This window comes from Eschscholzia californica, unplaced genomic scaffold (genome assembly GCF_041429995.1).
Source record: "Eschscholzia californica isolate CP2 unplaced genomic scaffold, dmEscCali1.0.p SCAF_1, whole genome shotgun sequence".
Lineage (NCBI taxonomy): Eukaryota > Viridiplantae > Streptophyta > Magnoliopsida > Ranunculales > Papaveraceae > Eschscholzia > Eschscholzia californica.
The window spans coordinates 87776853-87798380 of record NW_028238198.1 but is presented as its reverse complement, the minus strand read 5'-3'; the positions used below and the strand labels follow the sequence as shown (position 1 = coordinate 87798380).

The 21528-nt window shown below is 35.4% G+C and overlaps 1 protein-coding gene across 2 annotated transcripts; it reads left to right on the top strand.

Annotated features, from left to right (window-relative positions):
* The first annotated feature begins 857 nt into the window (after positions 1 to 857).
* Positions 858 to 20509, top strand: LOC147570767 (uncharacterized). 2 transcript variants are annotated; one of them, XM_086657307.1, is made up of 39 exons: positions 858 to 1296; positions 1650 to 1729; positions 1905 to 2007; positions 2190 to 2297; positions 2637 to 2753; positions 3527 to 3677; positions 3792 to 4039; positions 4253 to 4441; positions 4578 to 4654; positions 4737 to 4854; positions 5228 to 5311; positions 6343 to 6441; positions 6624 to 6725; positions 6937 to 7005; positions 7124 to 7219; positions 7293 to 7388; positions 7568 to 7681; positions 11403 to 11486; positions 11655 to 11783; positions 13040 to 13238; positions 13362 to 13505; positions 13639 to 13691; positions 14407 to 14490; positions 15066 to 15134; positions 15261 to 15337; positions 15733 to 15802; positions 16629 to 16778; positions 17500 to 17565; positions 17720 to 17864; positions 18200 to 18264; positions 18379 to 18444; positions 18608 to 18701; positions 18842 to 18878; positions 19012 to 19069; positions 19438 to 19548; positions 19631 to 19698; positions 19827 to 19893; positions 19983 to 20051; positions 20174 to 20509. In XM_086657307.1, exons 1-39 carry the CDS (start codon positions 1246 to 1248, stop codon positions 20270 to 20272), a joined length of 3906 nt encoding a protein of 1301 aa, XP_086513433.1. In that variant the 5' UTR covers positions 858 to 1245; the 3' UTR covers positions 20273 to 20509. The 2 variants fall into 2 exon arrangements, with proteins under 2 accessions (XP_086513433.1, XP_086513434.1); XM_086657308.1 differs by having other exon boundaries at positions 890 to 1296; positions 13648 to 13691.
* The last annotated feature ends 1019 nt before the right edge of the window (positions 20510 to 21528 follow it).

The following is a 21528-nucleotide window of genomic DNA, read 5'->3' as shown; positions in this document are numbered from 1 at the left end:
TAGAATGTTGACAATTAAATATAAAATTTTAGATCGCATCTGACATTTATTTCGATAAATGAATTGTGGACGATGCCACAATTTTAAAACTTAACACATATTTTGTAACGAGATGTATATTAATTTTCCTGTGAACTTTGATCTATAAAAATATAAGAAAGTTATAGATTTAAGAAAAAAAAGAGATGTACGTCAATTTTGATATGCTAGATTAGTGGTTGTGCAAAAATCAAAATTGTAATGTAAAATAAGTATATATCTAATCAAATCTCAATATATGTAGAGCAAAATGTTCAGATCAGTAGTGAAATTTCAGATTTTTAAAAATAAAATAAAACCATTGACTCCTTCCAAATGAGTGTGGGAAACGTGAGGCTCCGTAGTGGAACAAAAAAATATATTTCGAAATGTTAATTATATTGTTTAATCTTCAATAGCTGGTGTGTTGTTCTTATATCATAACCATAATTTTTTTACTTTAAAATAAATTATAACAATGGTATTATGGTACTTCGTATGTCATAAGAGTGTTATCTACCATTATGACTAGTATCTTCCTCTAGTACTTGATCAAACTTTTTTTTCTTTAGAAATTGTCTCAGATGATCATCACAATGACATTGACCAATTAGGCGGTCATCGTGTTTAAATTAGGCTTGTACCGACTAAATTAGCTTCTTTCACTATAAGTTGTCGGATTTTAGACTTTTTTTATTCTAAGTTGAAATTAGGCGGTTATCGTGTTTATTATATTTTCCTGATTCATCAATTCTTTGTAACGGCTATTGTAAATCACAGTGGAATTGTCTATTAAAAAAAATAAAAAATAAAAAAAATGGTGGACTGAGGAAAACACATAAAACCCATATTTTGACGTTACTCATTGATTGCTCCTACCTAGGGTCCTCCACTTCTCTCCTACCTAATTTTGCAGAAGTTATAAATAACAACACTACAAAGATTTTGCTAACAAAAAGGGCATTTATGTAAAATTACTTGACTGATGAGACATATCTCCCAAAATCAGTAGGATTTTACATACATTTATGTATATAATCAAAAGAACCATAGAAGACGATACACGGCCGAGCCGATGGTAAAAAAAAGAAAGAAATACTACTCACTACTACTACTACTACCAGTTTTGACTATTTTGCTTATAAATAACAACTCCTTCCCTTGGTCTTCTTCTTCTTCTTCTTCGGCCATTATTATCACCAACTGTCAGTAGCGCTGGCTGCACCGATGATGACGACGACGATGATGAAGTTGCTCATCGCTATCTATTTCTTATCAGTATGAACTTCTTCATTTTTTTCCCAGATTTCTTCAGTTTACATTTTGTTAATGTTTCTCTCACCTATCTATCTATCTATCTATCTATCTATACGAGATTCAATTTTATATCTGTTGTGCCTGTGTAATTGATTTTTCACCTTGTCTAAATTACATTTTTTTTTTCAAGTTTCTAAAAATGAACTTTGATTTCTATTGATTGTTGTGAGATTCAATTTAGGAACTGAGTAAAGATTAAAATTGCATCCAGAATTTACTAGTATTGTGTAAATGTTGAAGACTAGTTGTTGATGTTCATTTCATTTATCTTTTGATGTGTTTACTCAACTTGATTACATAATATGAACATGCAGGCCATGACTATGTCTCCTCCTGTGCACGGCCAGAGGTCTGATACAACACCACCCTCACTTTTGACCCTAAATGGATCCCGGTAAGATGATGAATTTTACATTCATTGAGTATTACTACAATTACTTTCGATTTTTTGCTTGTATAAAAACCAATTGCATCCTTACAATTTAATAATTTTTCATGCATTTATTTATGTGCATGAATCGAGAAATTTTCATTATCCTGGAACAAAATTGATTTTCTGTCTTGTCCAGGGAAATAGTACACTCACAAGAATATTGTGCAATGTATGGAATTTGTGGAAAACGCACTGATGGAAAAGTTTTGAACTGCCCTCTTGGTTCCCCATCTGTGAAGGTATTATTTGTTCGCTATCTTGTTCCCTGATAGCTTAAGAAATTACTACTATCAGAAAAATGATGGTCATTTCCTTCTAGATGTAAAATCCTGCAAGTGCTGCTTTTCTGTTATCCTATAACATGGCGTTCATCAGTCACTATCAGAAAATAATGTTTATATCTTTTCATATGCTTTGCCAGCCAGATGATCTGCTTTCACTAAAGATCCAAAGTCTGTGTCCAACAATCAGTGGGAATGTATGTTGTACTGAGCCTCAGTTTGACACTCTCCGAGCACAAGTTCAACAAGTAAGTCTTACCTCTACTTGTCTTCATTCTAATGTCATTCTTGGGTGGGATAACATTTGTAATCTTATAATGTAAACACTCTTTACTCAGTCTAAGTTTTGCGTATTGGTGGCAGTTGTTGACCTTGATAAGTAACTTTGCCAAATCTCTCATAGTAGGCAAACTCAGGCAGTGGTGCGCTAGATCATTTATTTTCAGCACCTCTGTGTCTAGTCCTATGGTGCTCATTTGTTGTTTTTGTCATCTGTAAAATTATAGTATCTCTTATAACAGGTTGTCAATTTCTTTTTTGCATATACAGCTCTTGTACTACTTGAGGATTGTGTAATTGTTTTGCAGGCAATTCCCTTTCTTGTAGGCTGCCCAGCATGCTTAAGGAACTTCTTAAATCTTTTTTGTGAGCTAACGTGTTCTCCTAATCAAAGCCAATTCATCAACGTAACTTCTGTTTCCAAGGTCAGTGAATCATCTAAACGATACATGTTGCTGTTTAGAATCCATATCCCTACAACTGCTGCTTGATTTACCATGAGTTTTACAAAAGATAAGCTAGTCATGATATAAATCAAATCAAACAATTAACAAGATTCATTTTGGACAACAGAATACCTATAAGTAGAAGTTGTAGAACTAGTCAAGTAGGTTCTGAAGATAGAATCACATAACAGAAAGAACGCACTTGAACCATGGAAGAGTGGGGTGTGTTCTTGGAAATTACGAGGGAGTGTTTCAGGGAAAAAGTTGAAAATAAATACATTTGAAGTATGACTAACCAGGCAAAGTTTAGGCTCTATGGGAACTTAAGTCTTAACATGGTGATCATAAGCCTTGAGATATGTCGCTCTCTTTGTTGTGGGTTCCAATATAATCACATATAGTACTCTTTTTCTTATCACAATATACAGGGGCACTAGGACTAAGGTAATTAGGGTCATTTTCGACTATGCAGTCATATCTGGCTTTTAGGATTTTTTTTAATCCAGATTTATTAATCAGGCAAATAATGAATACAAAAAGCTTTGATTGGGTTCGTTTCAAAGTTACATTGCTGAGATGTAGCTTTTATGTGCATGCCTATTCTTTAGTTGAGACATGCAATTGAGTATGTAAATTATTCCATTACAGGGTAATGGGTGTTGCTAGTACGTTAGGGCTATTACTCTATAGAACTACGTAATGACATAGTACCTATAAAGGAATCAAAAGTTTTTTCTTTTTGTTTCTTCTAGGTTAATAACAATTTGACAGTTGATGGCATTGACTTTTATATAACTGATACTTTCGGTGAAGAGCTATTTAACTCTTGCAAGGAGGTGAAGTTTGGGACCATGAACACCCGAGCAATAGAATTTATTGGTGCTGGTGCTAAAAATTTTAAAGGTGAGGGTGAGGGACAATTGCCGGATATCCTGCAAAAGATATATCTTCTTCCATGTTGGTTTGCATTATAAAGATCTAATCAGTATCATTTTTTTTAACTTCAAATTTCTGTAGAATTGTTCGCCTTCCTCGGGCGGCAAGCGGGACTCGATGTACCAGGTTCACCATATGCCATAAATTTCCGATCAACTGCTCCCGAGTCATCTGGAATGAAGTCCATGAATGTATCTGTTTATTCATGTGGTGACAATTCTCTTGGCTGTTCGTGTGGCGATTGTCCTTCTTCTCCCACATGCTCCAGTTCAACTCCTTCTTCTCCAGACAGCAAACATTCATGCTCAATTAGAATGGGATCTTTGAAGGTAAGAGTGCAAGAGGACATCGAAAAGATACTACTTCTTTTATTTGTTTTTGTGAGATGACTGAGATTGTATAATTCTTCTTCATGTTCTAGGACCTCTTTAATGGTTTTGTGAATTTTGGTTCTTCGAAAATAAAAGCATGAATTGCTTGGTGTAGCTCGTATCATACACATACTGATTATTCCCTCATGTTTGCCTTTTTAATGACTGCAGGTGAAGTGCCTCGACTTTTCATTAGCCATTATATATATTATTTTAGTTTCCACATTTTTCGGATGGGGCCTATTTCACAAAAGAGAAAAAAGGAATCCCGCTTCTAGAACAAAACCATTGGTAAATGCTATAGATGAAACTGGACTTCATTCTGTTGACAAGCAAAAAGATGATAGGCACCCTGTGCTGGTAAGTTCTAACCGTTGGCTCCTATACTGTATTTTTTTTATGACCCAGTCAAATGAGTCATCTGAAAGTTAATTTTTGTACTTTTACCGTAATTCTACTGGCACTATATCTAATAAATTTTGTTTGATGGTATTAGCTGCCTGAGGAACAACCTCAAGTGATGAAGGGGATTCAACTGTCATTTGTTCAGCGTTACATGGCCAGTTTCTACAGGTAAATTCTTGCACATTTAGTTGATGGTGGCAGAGGGAGCTATCCGATTTTTTTACATTTTTGTCTCCCGTATTATTTCCAGGAGGTATGGAACGTGGGTTGCTAGAAAGCCAACTCTTGTACTGTGTTCATCATTGGCTGTTGTCTTTTTACTTTGCTTAGGTCTTATACGTTTCAAGGTGGAGACGCGGCCTGAGAAGGTATTATTTTGAAATTCGTAACTTATAAGTTATGAATAGAGTTATATCAACTGCTGGAAGGATTTGTTCTTACACAGATTATTGAAATTTGTGTCTTATGATTTTTCTTGCTCCAAGTACTTCTTTCCAACGTGTATTCATGTATTATAGAACAAGTTATTTAGCAAATCCTTCTAAAATATAATTTTTTTTTTCTATTTTAGTGTTTTTTTAAGTTTCTGTAGAAACCTCTAGCAACTCGTAGTTTGTTATGATTCCTTAATTAGGCTACAAAAGTTCAAAGAAGTATCTATCTTCATAGCATAATTTTCATTCGCTCTATTTTTATCCTAATGTTGGCTGTGGACCTTTAATTTGAACACTTCTATTTCAGCTATGGGTAGGGCATGGAAGTAAGGCTGCAAAGGAGAAACAATTTTTTGACACCCACTTGGCCCCCTTCTACCGAATAGAACAGGTTACACATTTTGCTGTTCAAATTTGTTGATCTGTCTTTTATGAGTTAATTTTGTAACTCCCAACCGATTTGTGCCTCTATCTTGTATTTTGTTAAGAAAAGTCCCCACTTATGGGTGTACTCTACCTGTGACAAACTTGGCCGCGTCCCAACTCTTCATGTATAAACACACAAACCTAACGATAACCATGTGTTAAAAGGTTGGATATCATATGACACCTTTGCAACGTTGGGGGAATGTGCCTTGGGTAGGGGATGATTTGTTACAAATAGTGTTAGAGCTATTGACGACTCTATTGATATGTTGATATAATCGTTGTAACTCATAAATCTGTACTTTCCATGTGTTGTGCTGGGATATGACACCTATATGTAGTGTTTGCTGTCAGGTATTGTTGCGTGGTGCTCTGGTGTAAGTATTTCCTTGATGAGAAGCATTCATAAAGTCATTCTGTATGTGCTTCATCTCTATTAGCCAAGGTTGTCATGGGTGAAAAGCGGGGGAGGGGCTTCACTTGATACAAATATATAGTTTAAACTTTAAAGTAAATATCATTTAGAGATAATCAAATTGGCGCCATTGTAGTTTGCAATACAGTTAAATGCTTCCTGCTAGATACTACGGCAAACTTAAAACACCTAAAAATTCCACTTGCAAGGTATAACTATTACTAGCAGTCAATAATATATGGTTTGTGATCCAGAAGAAAAAAAATATATACCCTAAATTCTGTACTGGTTAAACTCTCCAACAAGATGGTTTAATCATCCGCCTGCATATCTCTGTTAGCCTCTGTATTGGCTCAGGGATCTTGGAATAAATGTTACCTGCTTCAGATCAATATTGCCCCGACAGTCCATTCATGCAAGTTTTTACCAGGATTATTAAGTTTCTATTGTTGCAGAATTATATTTTCTATCTAGTGTTTCAGTTGTACTGTCTATTGTGATTTAACTTTTACGTAGAAGAAACATGTAAGAAAACGTACGATAGAAATACCGTAGTGTTTACTTGTTGATTCTTTTTACAGCTCATACTAGCAACTGTTCCTGACCCCTACAACGACGGAAAGGCACCTACTATTGTGACAGAAGGCAATATCCAGTTGATGTTTGAAGTACAGAAGAAGGTAATATGAGTTCCCTGTGTTAATTATCTGATATAACTTTGGTACCTATATTGTGTAAGAAATAACCTGTTAATAATTCTAAATTGTACCTTTTACTTTATCCAATCATCAAATACCAGGTGTCTTCCATTTTACTTAGCTTTCATGAGAGTCTCATCCTTTTTCTTGTTAAATTGTTACAGGTTGATGGAATTCGGGCAAATTATTCTGGATCCGTGGTGTCTCTAACAGACATTTGTATGAAGCCACTTGGCGCGGATTGTGCTACTCAGAGTGTTCTGCAGGTATTATTCTTGCGCCGGGCTTAAGCATTAGCAGTGCCCTATTATCTATATGTTTTTTTGTAAATTTATGATGTGTTCCAAGCTCTCTTCGTCAAATTATGATGTTTGTCTGATTCATTGTTTCTTTTATCATTTTTTGGTGTTTCCTTGCTGTTACATGTGAGTCTTTTAACCGAACTATTTCGATTGTTTAACACATTTTTGTTTGCAGTATTTTAAAATGGATCCTAATAATTTTGATGATTATGGGGGAGTTGCACATGCCGAGTATTGCTTTGAGGTAAGTCTTAGAGCTTCTATGTTTTAGCTAACATAGCATTGACCTATATTACTAAGCTGGTTAAGTTTAGAATGTTAAAATCAGTAGCCATTAATTTATTGTGTTTTTCGATCTTCAGCACTTCACCTCCGCGGATAAATGCATGAGTGCATTTCAGGGCCCCCTTGATCCTAGCACAGCATTAGGGGGATTTTCTGGGAACAACTATTCAGAGGTAAGAGGTAAGACTTTATTATATTAGTGGACTGATTGGTTTCGTAGTAAATCCTTGTAAGCTTTCTTGACAGGCTTCTGCATTTGTCGTGACTTATCCGGTGGATAACAAGGTTGACGAGAATGGGAGGGCAGAGGCTTGGGAAAAGGCTTTCATTCATTTAGTGAAGGTGTGATGTTAGTTCATTCTCTAATTCATGTTGTTTATATGGTATAATGTTAAGACATCCGCCTAGATATGGATTACTGGTGATCCCTATTTTGTTCTGATACTCCAACAGTTGCCTTTTATTTTACTTTTACTTGGATTATTGCTAGTAAATGGTAATGACCAATATTTGTTTGACAGGAAGAGCTACTGCCACTGGTTAATGCTAGAAATCTTTCACTCTCTTTCTCATCAGAAAGTTCTATCCGATATGAACTGGAAAGAGAAAGTACTGCCGATGTTATAACTATTTTGGTAAGTTTTTAGTTAACGATCCATGCCACCATTCCATTTATTCACAAATGAACATTTAGTACATCCCATATTAAATTCTGGTGAAACGTGAAGGCAAGCAAATATATTTCACATAGTCTGAACAACTTATTTCATTTTAGCCAACAACTGGTAGCCCAGTTGGTTAGTGCATCTACTCCGTAATACTTAGGTCTCAGGTTCGATCCCATGGAAGTGCAAATCCAGGAATATTGAACTTGGGTATAAATAAAAGTTGTTTATGTAGGCTTTATGCCATTTAATTTCGTTGACTTTAGGTCATTTAATTTCGTCGGGCTTTGCACCAGTAGCAATTCGGCAGTTATCATGTTTATCACATTGTATCGATGTATTAATGCCTTTGTAATCCTTGAATGGTCTTGCTATCTTCTCATTATCACAGTTTTACTCATACTATCTTACTGTATGAAGTGTCAGTAGCTGACTTAGAATTATGATGATGATAAATAATAATAATAATAATAACAGGAAATTGGGTTGGAGACCCAATTTTTTGTTTTTTTTGTCAAAAAGACAAGTTATCTTTTTTTCCTTCTAGGCACCATGAAAAGTTTGGAAATAGGCTTGAAGGACAATTCTAAAAATCCCTTAATTTTGTATACCTGAATTGACCTTTGTATAAAGGAAAATTTTAGAAACACCCTCAGATTTTCCAAAAACCCTCACATTTTATATAATCTTACTTCTTAGTTACTTATTTCGTTAGGGTTTGATTTTGCGAAGCTTTGCAAACTAGTTTGCAAACTGGTTTGCACTACTTTGCAAATTGGTTTGCAATCTGGTTTGCCTTGCAGAGCTTTGCAAACTGATTTGCAAACTGATTTGCAAACTGGTTTGCAATCTGGTTTGCCTTGCAAAGCTTTGCAAACTGATTTGCAAACTGGTTTGCACTAGTTTGCAATCTGGTTTGCCTTGCAAACTAGTTTGCACTGCTTTGCAAATTGGTTTGCAAACTGGTTTGCAAACTAGTTTGCAATAAGGTCAGTTTTGTCTTTTCCCTATATTAGATAATTTACAAAAATGCCACAGGGAGCTGAAGCCCATAAAAAATTGTCTAATCCTTTTTAACCAAAGGCCAAAGTTTTTAGGGAGTTTTGGCCAAATTTCCCATTGGGCTGGAGACCCAATTTTTTGTTTTTTTTTGTCAAAAAGACAAGTTATCTTTTTTTCCTTCTAGGCACCATGAAAAGTTTGGAAATAGGCTTGAAGGACAATTCTAAAAATCCCTTAATTTTGTATACCTGAATTGACCTTTGTATAAAGGAAAATTTTAGAAACACCCTCAGATTTTCCAAAAACCCTCACATTTTATATAATCTTACTTCTTAGTTACTTATTTCGTTAGGGTTTGATTTTGCGAAGCTTTGCAAACTAGTTTGCAAACTGATTTGCAAACTGATTTGCAAACTGGTTTGCACTACTTTGCAAATTGGTTTGCAATCTGGTTTGCCTTGCAGAGCTTTGCAAACTGATTTGCAAACTGGTTTGCAATCTGGTTTGCCTTGCAAAGCTTTGCAAACTGATTTGCAAACTGGTTTGCAATCTGGTTTGCCTTGCAAACTAGTTTGCAATAAGGTCAGTTTTGTCTTTTCCCTATATTAGATAATTTACAAAAATGCCACAGGGAGCTGAAGCCCATAAAAAATTGTCTAATCCTTTTTAACCAAAGGCCAAAGTTTTTAGGGAGTTTTGGCCAAATTTCCCATTGGGCTGGAGACCCAATTTTTTGTTTTTTTTTGTCAAAAAGACAAGTTATCTTTTTTTCCTTCTAGGCACCATGAAAAGTTTGGAAATAGGCTTGAAGGACAATTCTAAAAATCCCTTAATTTTGTATACCTGAATTGACCTTTGTATAAAGGAAAATTTTAGAAACACCCTCAGATTTTCCAAAAACCCTCACATTTTATATAATCTTACTTCTTAGTTACTTATTTCGTTAGGGTTTGATTTTGCGAAGCTTTGCAAACTAGTTTGCAAACTGGTTTGCACTACTTTGCAAATTGGTTTGCAATCTGGTTTGCCTTGCAGAGCTTTGCAAACTGATTTGCAAACTGATTTGCAAACTGGTTTGCAATCTGGTTTGCCTTGCAAAGCTTTGCAAACTGATTTGCAAACTGGTTTGCACTAGTTTGCAATCTGGTTTGCCTTGCAAACTAGTTTGCACTGCTTTGCAAATTGGTTTGCAAACTGGTTTGCAAACTAGTTTGCAATAAGGTCAGTTTTGTCTTTTCCCTATATTAGATAATTTACAAAAATGCCACAGGGAGCTGAAGCCCATAAAAAATTGTCTAATCCTTTTTAACCAAAGGCCAAAGTTTTTAGGGAGTTTTGGCCAAATTTCCCATTGGGCTGGAGACCCAATTTTTTGTTTTTTTTTGTCAAAAAGACAAGTTATCTTTTTTTCCTTCTAGGCACCATGAAAAGTTTGGAAATAGGCTTGAAGGACAATTCTAAAAATCCCTTAATTTTGTATACCTGAATTGACCTTTGTATAAAGGAAAATTTTAGAAACACCCTCAGATTTTCCAAAAACCCTCACATTTTATATAATCTTACTTCTTAGTTACTTATTTCGTTAGGGTTTGATTTTGCGAAGCTTTGCAAACTAGTTTGCAAACTGATTTGCAAACTGATTTGCAAACTGGTTTGCACTACTTTGCAAATTGGTTTGCAATCTGGTTTGCCTTGCAGAGCTTTGCAAACTGATTGCAAACTGGTTTGCAATCTGGTTTGCCTTGCAAAGCTTTGCAAACTGATTTGCAAACTGGTTTGCAATCTGGTTTGCCTTGCAAACTAGTTTGCAATAAGGTCAGTTTTGTCTTTTCCCTATATTAGATAATTTACAAAAATGCCACAGGGAGCTGAAGCCCATAAAAAATTGTCTAATCCTTTTTAACCAAAGGCCAAAGTTTTTAGGGAGTTTTGGCCAAATTTCCCATTGGGCTGGAGACCCAATTTTTTGTTTTTTTTTGTCAAAAAGACAAGTTATCTTTTTTTCCTTCTAGGCACCATGAAAAGTTTGGAAATAGGCTTGAAGGACAATTCTAAAAATCCCTTAATTTTGTATACCTGAATTGACCTTTGTATAAAGGAAAATTTTAGAAACACCCTCAGATTTTCCAAAAACCCTCAGATTTTATATAATCTTACTTCTTAGTTACTTATTTCGTTAGGGTTTGATTTTGCGAAGCTTTGCAAACTAGTTTGCAAACTGGTTTGCACTACTTTGCAAATTGGTTTGCAATCTGGTTTGCCTTGCAGAGCTTTGCAAACTGATTTGCAAACTGATTTGCAAACTGGTTTGCAATCTGGTTTGCCTTGCAAAGCTTTGCAAACTGATTTGCAAACTGGTTTGCACTAGTTTGCAATCTGGTTTGCCTTGCAAACTAGTTTGCACTGCTTTGCAAATTGGTTTGCAAACTGGTTTGCAAACTAGTTTGCAATAAGGTCAGTTTTGTCTTTTCCCTATATTAGATAATTTACAAAAATGCCACAGGGAGCTGAAGCCCATAAAAAATTGTCTAATCCTTTTTAACCAAAGGCCAAAGTTTATAGGGAGTTTCGGCCAAATTTCCCTAATAATAATTATTATAATAATAATGTGATGGCCCTTTTATGATATCTTAGTTTTCCATGAGTTTTCTTTTTTTAACTGTGTCTTTCTCTTCATACTTGAATTCAGATAAGCTATATTGTGATGTTCGTTTACATATCTATGACTCTGGGAGATGCACCTCGTTCGTCTTCCTTGTTCATTTCGTCTAAGGTATGACTTCATCTATTGTATTCTTAAACTTTTGAAAAACTCTTTCTCATCTGCACACTTTTCTGCTTAAAGTTCATTTGTCATAGTAATTTAATTTTCTTATCTCTGAATTTGCCTTCAAATTATCTTCTTATGCAAATTATTTTATGTTTACGGATTGGCTTTCAGGTATTGCTTGGTCTCTCAGGAGTAGTGGTGGTAATGCTCTCTGTCCTTGGGTCTGTTGGATTTTTCAGTGCTATTGGAGTCAAATCTACACTGATCATAATTGAAGTCATCCCTTTCCTCGTTTTAGCAGTAAGATTCTATTCTCGCAAACCAGTATCAGCATTAACTGTCTCTTCTGTTCACTCTGTGATTTTCCTACCGATGTCTGTTTCTTCTTAATTGCATTTTTTGTGTATTTTGTCCTCTGATACTAGTACAGTTCACTCTTAGTGATACAGTTTCTTCCAACTTTTTTCTGGTTAATCTTTTACATATACTAAAATCACTGAGAAGATTAAGTTCTCTAACTGTAGCACTGGTTGTATCCGTTTGAATAAGCTTTTTGTTTCTTAATATGCATTTTAGAATATAAGCTCTTGAAGTTCTACGATTACATTCTTATTTGAGTTCACCCTATCACATGGATATTCATAATGTAGCATCAGTTGGTGGGTTTCTGGACCATCAGGCTCTTACAGTAAGAAATTGCAGTTATCAGTGGAGTTATTTTCTGAATGTATTTGGTTTCAAATGCCATTTTTGAACTTCGTATTCGTTTGGATATATTAAATTTTCAAACCACAGCAAGGAGCTTAAAAATAGTTGATATTATTTGCCAAGTTGGATTGATGAAATCATTTGAAGCCTTTGAGAGTTCCTTATAATTCGTCTTACAAGTTCAATAGTAGTATAGTTTGTCAGAATGCACCAACAATGTGACACATAGTTTCTGGTCGGACATATTTAACTATACAACATATGTAATATTATGTGGTGGTAGGCGTTTAAGCTGTAAAATGGTATTTTGATTTAGTGCAACTATATATGATTAGGTGAGGCATCGAGAATGCATATAGTTGACTTCAATGAACAGTCAATTGACAAGAAATGATAAAAGTAAAGCTTAGTTCTACAAATATACAGAAAAGCTTCATTTTCCATGTGATTGCATTTTTTATTTAATTTAGGATATCATTTACATATTATGAAAAAAGTGATGAGTCTGATTATAGAGTTTGATGATGAATTACACAGATTTAGTCTTCTGCTTCTTTTACGTTTTTCCTGTTTAATTAACCGAATATTTGTAGCTTAAGTTCCGAACTGGATTATAAATGAAGCTTGATTGTTTCTACTTCTTTGTTTTCTGCAATGTGCTGATTTGCTAAGAGCGTGACAGGTATTTTTTGCTTGGTTGACACGAAGAGACCTTAAGATTTACTTTTTTTTTGCTAAACTTCTCTTTGAGCTCGGACTTGCTCCTTCATATTTTACTGTCTTCTTTAATGCACAGTTGACTATTTGGTGATACTTTCATTATTGAATTTCTGCATTTTTCGTACCAGGTGGGAGTGGATAATATGTGTATACTGGTACATGCTGTGAAACGACAACCACTGGAGTTGCCTTTAGAAGAAAGAATAAGTAATGCATTGGTTGAAGTTGGGCCATCCATAACACTAGCTAGTCTCTCTGAGGTTTTGGCATTTGCAGTTGGAAGTTTCACTTCTATGCCAGCCTGTCGTGTTTTCTCCATGTTTGCAGGTCAGGGATATTTGTTTCTCACATTGATGCCTTTTGGTCCATTGGGTTTCCTATCTAAAGTGTAGTGGTTAAAGTCAGTTTAGCTGACTTTGTCTGAGTTGTCTTTTTTTTGCTTTTGTGCAGCACTGGCTGTTCTCTTGGATTTCCTATTGCAAGTTACTGCTTTTGTTGCCTTGATAGTTTTTGACTTTTCACGTGCTGAAGATAACCGGGTTGACTGTTTCCCATGCATTAAGGTTAATTCATCTCTTGCTGGATCTGATAGAGGTAATCTGGTCAAGGTTTTTTTTATGAAAATAATAATAGTGAATATAACTGCACTTTTAGGATTGTGACGCTTTAGTGTCATTTTATCTAATACCATAACTTGGAATGAGCTCAAATTGAAGTTTTCTGTAAGGTAACATAGGCACTGGGAAGAGCAAACCTGGATTACTGACTCGCTATATGAAGGTATGCCTTGATAAATACAATTTGTGTTTGTGATTGTCGGATTGTTAAAAAAGAGTAATTATGACAGTTAAGTAAGTTAACTTGTTTATCTGATTTCACTAAGTGCCGAACCCGAATACACCTTTCATCCCCCTCTTATGTTTTATCAGACCACACTTTTGTTGAAATTGCGTGTAATGTATGCACCCTGATCAACATATGACACTTCTGAAGAAACAAAAATAAGCATGTTGACATTTTGCGGCTGGTACTTCTTTTGAAAAAGGAAAAATATTATTATAAACGTCTTGAAGGCAAAAAATGATTGCGGTGAAGACTAAAATGAAAGATCCCCAGACCAAATAACTTAAAAAAGACTCCTCACAAAAGGAACACATCCCAGTTTGTCATAAATATATGGATATTAAAGCTCCTTAATCTTTGTATCTGGAGACCGACACAAATTGTTAAATTTAATGTCGATAATGATGCCTTCAATTGAATTTTCTATGTTCTCCGACAGTTCTGATGTTGTGCTGCTTCAGTAGGAACCAGAGTATCATGATTGTTGGATTGCCATTCAATTTTGTTAATCTGATGGACTAGGACTTTTAGATTTTTAATTTCTACAAAAATATGCTTTTAAGTTATAGCAGAAAAGTGTAACCTAAATAAATCGGGAACATTTACCTTTTGTTTGTCTTCGTCGGTTCATTCATTGATTTCTTGCTTGTAGGAAGTTCATGCACCTATACTTGGCCTTTGGGGAGTTAAAATTGTTGTAGTTGCTCTTTTTGTCGGATTTGCTGTTGCAAGCATTGTAAGTGTTTCGTTATTTCTTATCGTGTAAAATTTTAAATTATTAATTTCTTTTTAACTGTAGAAATCGAATCAGAAACCCTGTAGGGAGCATAAGTGATACCCAACATATGAGAGGCTCACCCGAACCTTCAGAGTTTGGAAAATTAGTCTACAGGCTTACAGACCCAGTACTTTCAGTAAGAAGAGTTACCTGCTGGAAAAAAGTAATGTCGTTGTTCATAAAAGAAAGAACAAGAAGAAACTTGTTTTGAAATGAAAAACTTTCTTATTTCATTGGAGCCTTTAGAAATCAATAAGGAATCTGAACTGGAAATGGGTAGTGAAATGGGCCATATCCGTGAAATAATAAAAATACTTTTGATCTGTATGTCCAACGCGATTTACAGGTATTAAGTTGACACTGCATAGTTCTTGAGGAAAACTTTCCTTTTGTCTAAGAAGAAGAAAAGATTGTATCAAACTAGAGACTCTAGAGGGCCACTTAAGATGTTGTTCAACATATATTTGTAGTTTCCTGTGTTTCCCTTGTTTCTTTATGGTTATTTAAGCACGATTTTTATCACCTGTTGATAGGCACTATCCACGAGGATTCAACCTGGTTTGGAACAACAAGTTGTTCTTCCACGAAACTCATATCTGCAGGTTAGTTCTTAGATATGCTATGAGTTTTGGTTCTATTTATTTTTTTGCTACGCATATTGTATAATCTTTTATTTCTTTCTTTATTCTGCTGGTTCTTCTTAGTTATAAATTTGTTACTTGCTGCAGGGATATTTTAATAATGTTACTGAATATCTCAGAATAGGCCCTCCATTGTACTTTGTGGTGAAGAACTACAACTATAGGTATCTTGCCAATGTTTAGTTTGCTTTGTCTCTTAATTTCCATAGTTCTTTTGAATAGTAAGCATCAGTAAGAGGTGTCATTACCAAAACTCTACATTAGACCTCAAAAGTAATCATGTAGGACTAAAAATGATAGATTAATGGTAGCTTCACGTATAATTGCAGATTAATGGTAACTCGTTGATGTTTATATCATTTAAAAATGATATTACATATGAAATAATTCTATATGGTAAGGACTATATAACAGAAATTTAGCAGAGACGTTCTGGAGTACAACCTACAGTTATATCTTAGTGTAACTGAAGTTCTACAACTTCTGTTTCTGTTTATGTAACTCAACACGGTGGAGTTTGATGGTTTGTTTGCACTGATTGTGATCTGCCTGCTCTCAGTTCAGATTCAAGACAAACAAACCAGATGTGCTCAATCAGTCGGTGTGATTCAGACTCATTATTAACTGAGGTGATTTGTTGCTGCTGTAGTTGTTTCTACTGAGAAGTGCAAGCATTTATTGCATACTGTTTCTAAACATTCTAGTTTGGTATTCTGCTTCAGCTTCTTTATTTTTCGATCTCCCATTATCTTTCCCGCAGTATGATGTGTCTGTCCAACAACCTGAGTTTCTGAAAGATGTATGCATATGTTCAGTAATAAAGATTTAGTTATAGTTATTCCTGAAAATTGTCACGCATATATACAGAAGTTCGGAAGTATTCTGTACGACCATAGCCAAAGCATGGTAAGTATGTGAATGTGCTATAGATCTACTATTATGTAATATATTAAAATATGTTAGTTCCAAACATCAAGGTATTCAAACTGAAAGAAACTAAGCGTACGAGAGCCTGAGAGTAATGGAAATAGTTTATACGAACACCACAAGCTATGAGTTATACAGTATGGAATTTGGTTTGTACAACTAAGGGATATTGAATTACTGCAACTTGTTTGACAGCTTAAAGTAGTAGGATGTTTGACAGTAGATCTCTATGAAACTGGTCAAATAAGATGACACCGACTCTTAAAATATATCGTGTCTTAAAATTGTCAAAGCAAGTTGTACTTCAGTATATATGCTGAGAGTGTGTCGCAGTTTGTATTCAGACTGATTAGACATGCTAACGGAAAAATATTCAACAAAGTGAAAATATGCTAATTTATCTCAAGTAGCTTCTAAGTCATCCATTTCGTTGGCTTATTTTGTTCAAATTTTAACTGACAGTTTCTTCTTCTTTATCTTTGCCCTTTTCAACATCTGTAGCTTACTATGCTTTCTGATTCTTTTTAGATAGCAAGAGCATCATTAGTACCTGAATCCAGCTACATAGCAAAACCAGCAGCTTCATGGCTCGATGACTTTCTAGTATGGATGTCTCCAGAAGCCTTTGGTTGCTGTCGTAAGTTCACAAATGGGACTTATTGCCCACCTGATGATCAGGTGAAATATACTGCCTTGAATGTATTTCACTAATTAAAAGCAAGCTCTTGGATTTGGTGCATTTAATTTCACTAATTAGAAAAAATCTCTTTGGATAACAAAGCAAGCTCTTGGATTTGGTGTATTTGACTTTTTAGTTCTGAAACTGTTTTCTTCCATTGGATGAAGAAAATAAGGTTCAGATAGATGACCAAGGTAGATATCATGCGTTTGTGCTATTAAGTCAAGGCTCATTATTTGACTATGAGCGTGGATACAATATTTGTGATTTCCTTCTTTGATAGTGTCTTTGCATGGTTATCTGATATATGCGAAACAAGCAAAATCTATACGGGTTACCGCTACAAGAACGATCAAAGCTCAAGTTGCCAGGTCCTATCAAACATATTCTACATTGTGGTTTTCATACTTATGCTCGACTCTTAGAATGCTGGCTTCGTTGATCTTTTGATTGACATTGTTCCATGTGTAGAAATTGCTGAGCATGCTTTAATGCAAATGCATGTATATTTCCGTCGACAACTCATAATATTTTTCTGGGAATTGGGGGTCTGTCACTTGTTCAATTGTTCTCAGTAATGAACTTAATCGGAGAATTATGATTACTATTTACTCAGTTATTATTTTCTGAAAAAGATTGTGTCAATGTGAGCCGTCATTTGGTTGTTAATTTTGTTTCTTGAGTTAGACTTATCCAAGTTGATATATTTTGTATCGGCAGCCTCCTTGCTGTTCACCTTCTGGCAGTTCCTGTAGTCCAGGAGGGTTGTGCAAAGATTGTACCACGGTAATCGCTCTCAAACTGTAGAACTCTTTAGCATTTGTTACCTGGTTGCATATTGGGTTGAGTGCATTTCAAGGTTGCAAGATCTTGCAATCTGCGAGAACACAACTTTTGAGGATTTTGTCTCAAGAAGTAAATGTTTTCTTTGTTGTCTTAGTGCTTCCGTCACTCTGATTTGCAAAATGACCGTCCAACGACAGCACAATTCAGGGATAAACTTCCGTGGTTCCTTAATTCTCTACCCTCTGCCGATTGTGCCAAGGGTGGACGTGGAGCATACACCAACAGCGTGGATCTAAATGGTCAGTGTGTGATGTGTCTTTATTTGTTAAGAAAACCCATGGTTACTCCATGTTTTTTCTTCCTATTTTCTATAGCTTGTAGCCTTGTAGAGTGGAGAGATTCCCAACAATGCAGAGACTTTTTCTCGCAATCACAATTGTTCTCGCAGAAACTGGTGCACCTTAGTTACTGGATCATAAGTTAACTTGGAGGTTGAGGGAAATCTGATTTCATTATACTAGTTTACATAAGAGATATGTCATTCGGAGCATATATAAGATGCTATACTCTATAAAAAGAAAGGATGATCTTTTTATTCATTTAGACTTTTATCTAACAAATTCTTTTTTATCAGGTTACGAGAAGGGTGTTATTCAAGCATCAGCTTTCCGTACGTATCACACTCCACTTAATAAACAAGTAAGGAAGTTCAAACAATTTAACGTAAATATGTTATGTCTGTAGTTGAGTGAGACTTTTTCACATTATTACACAAGCTTCCACTTAGTTAGATCTGCATGTTCTTTGTTGCAGACTGACTTTGTAAATTCATTGCGAGCTGCACGAGAGTTCAGCTCAAGAGTAGCCAAAGCGCTGAATGTAAGTCTTGAATCATCATGATACCATAAACACTAGCTTATACTATGCCTTGTTGTTGATTTAGAAGCAGAAAATGATTAGAACCTGTGGTTATTGTTTGGTTAAAAACATAAATGACTAGTAATTTTTCATTGGAAGTGCTGGCTTTGCCTTTCTGATGCAGATTGATGTCTTTCCATATGCCGTCTTTTATTTCTTCTTTGAGCAATACCTTAATATCTGGAGAACCGCTTTAATTAACATCGCTATAGCTCTTGGTTAGTGTTTTCTCCCTTGAGATGTGCTCGACATTACTTAGTAATGTAAACGGATATATTAAAAAATTATTATTATTTTTTATTTTCGGAATCTTCACTCTAATAGCTCTAACTTAATCTTCTGAACTTTGTATTGGCAGCTGCTGTGTTCGTTGTTTGCTTGATTATCACCAGCAGGTCTTTGATCTTTTTTCTCCCTTTTGATTCTAAGATGATATGCCCCTTTTCCCGAGTGCATCAATTTCTGTGTATCTTTGCCCAATTTCACTGTTGTTGGTATAACTCCGTTTTGTTGCAATCTTGGGCACAGTATATGGAGTTCAGCTATCATTCTACTTGTCTTGACAATGATTGTCATCGATCTAATGGTAAACTTTCTTCTTTAGTCTCAGGATCTATCTTTGTTTTTCTACTATTGAATTAGCTCGGAAGCTTTATCATACTATAATTCCGAAGTTCCCAGGATCACTTTCCTTTTTGTTTCAGAATTCTTCTTTCTCTGTTCTTCTATGGTTTTTCTCATTGCATCTTTTCAGTTGTGCAATTAAATTATGTGATTTTGTTTTTGGCTTATTTGAAATTTTCTTTTCATGTCTAGTCATGCACTGAAAGATTAATCTCAACAGATACATTTCCATCTGATCTGATAAAACCATGTTTCGAAGTTCTTATTTTTCTTTCGATTTATACATTCCTTACAAGTTCGGCAAATGATTAATAATGTTGAATTGTGCAGGGTGTGATGGCGATTCTGAATATCCAACTTAACGCACTCTCAGTTGTAAACCTTGTAATGTCAATTGGAATTGCTGTTGAGTTCTGCGTGCATATAACACATGCTTTCTCGGTTAGTATTGCCTTAATAATATTCTTTCCGTAGGTGTAGTTACTGAATCTAAGTGATCGTCTTATGTTTCTTTGGCCCACAGGTGAGCAGTGGGGACAGAGGACAACGAGCCAAGGAGGCATTGGGTACAATGGGAGCGTCTGTCTTCAGGTTCTACACCAATACACATACACTACTGCTAAAACATCTCGTCCACTCAAAATGTTTTTGAATATTTTTCTTTTCTCGCAAAATGGCTTCCTTCCAGTAATAAGTTTGCAATGTATTACTTTTTCCAGTGGAATCACACTCACGAAGCTTGTTGGGGTGATTGTCCTTCGATTCGCAAAATCAGAAGTTTTTGTGGTATCTGATTCTTCACCTAAAGCTTTTAATTTTTAGGGATTAATAACTACCCTTACGTAATGTAAATTCCGAATTTCTACATTTCTCAGGTTTATTACTTCCAAATGTTCTTGGCACTTGTCCTTATCGGATTTTTACACGGGCTTGTATTTCTACCCGTAAGTTCTTTCGACTTTTGAATATTTACCCATGTTGTTATCATATTGTGCTATTAAATAGCAAATGAAATTCTGCACTATGTAAGGTCCGTCTAGGCGTGAAACTTCATTTGTTTTTTCAGGTTCTACTAAGCTTATGTGGTCCGCCATCAAGATGTACACAAGTAGAGAGGCAAGACGGTCAAAGTACATCAACATCGACACCTCAAAGAAGCCGATAATAGAGGGAAACAACAGGTTGGAGTATAAAAAAAAAATGGTGTTGCTAACTATTTATCTTGGTCAAACGTGTAAAATGAGGAAGATACATTTACAAAATCTATGTTCCATATCATATATATATCCGTTCAAGTTGTAGTTGCATTGAAAATTTTATGTCCAATTTTTTATACTTCAGAGATGTATAGTATTACTAAACGAATAAGAAGCTAATAGCCTTGAGGAGATGTTAACAACAATTTGATTTGATGAGTGCAGAGATGATGGGAACTACAAAAGATTGAACGGAAAAGAACAAAATTAAACGCGAACCCGGGTCTGTACCGTGGCAGGGTACTATTCTACCACTAGACCACTGGTGCTCGTTGTATCTATTTCAAATGAAATCGTAATTATAACTGAATCTATCCTATTTCCCCACGCCTCCTAGACAGGAATCAAATGTGATTGGCGCTTCCGATCATTTCGATCCACTGAGGTGGGAGTCACGACAAAATAGGGGCGAGCAACGGTCGGTTGTCGACCATTTGGGGTCAGGCCGAACCGAAGCAATGAATAACGGTTTGACTAAATCACTGGTCGAGTCGAGCCGATCAAATCGTTAATCGGCTTCTTTCGACCCGGTTCGGTTGGTTGGTCCCACCGAACTCACATAACCAAATAAAACATGAGACAAAATGTAAACTTAAACAAGAAGAATGAAAGTTCAAATTCAACGTCACTCTTTAACCTATTAAAGATTTAAATACTTAAAAATTTATGGTCGGTGTTATGGGAAAATAAAGAAATTTTTCTGGGATTTGAAGTTTTGGGTAGAAACAAAAAAAAATTAGACTTTTATTTCTCGCAAACAACCAAATCTTTTTCAGCTTCTTCTTCCTTTCACCTACCACCACCATCTCCGGCGACTTCAATCTTCTCCCGCGACTTTCACCATCTCCGACGACATTTTTTTTTCTCCTGCTCTCCGTCTCCGGCGAAGGGGAGGAGCCCCTTCGCCGGAGATGGAGAGAAGAAAGAGAAACAGAAGAGAGAGAGAGAGAGAGATGAGAGATAGAGAGAAAGGGGAGAGAGAGAGAAGATGATGATGTCGCCAGTCGTCGCCGGCAACGTTTTTTTTTCCACCGTCTTCCCCGAAAACATTTCTGCTTTCCCCAAAGCGGTGGCCAAATCTATTTCTTAGTTTACTGCCCAGATTAAGTAATGCTAATTCATTTATGGTATTATATAATGTATATATAATTAGATACAGATGATA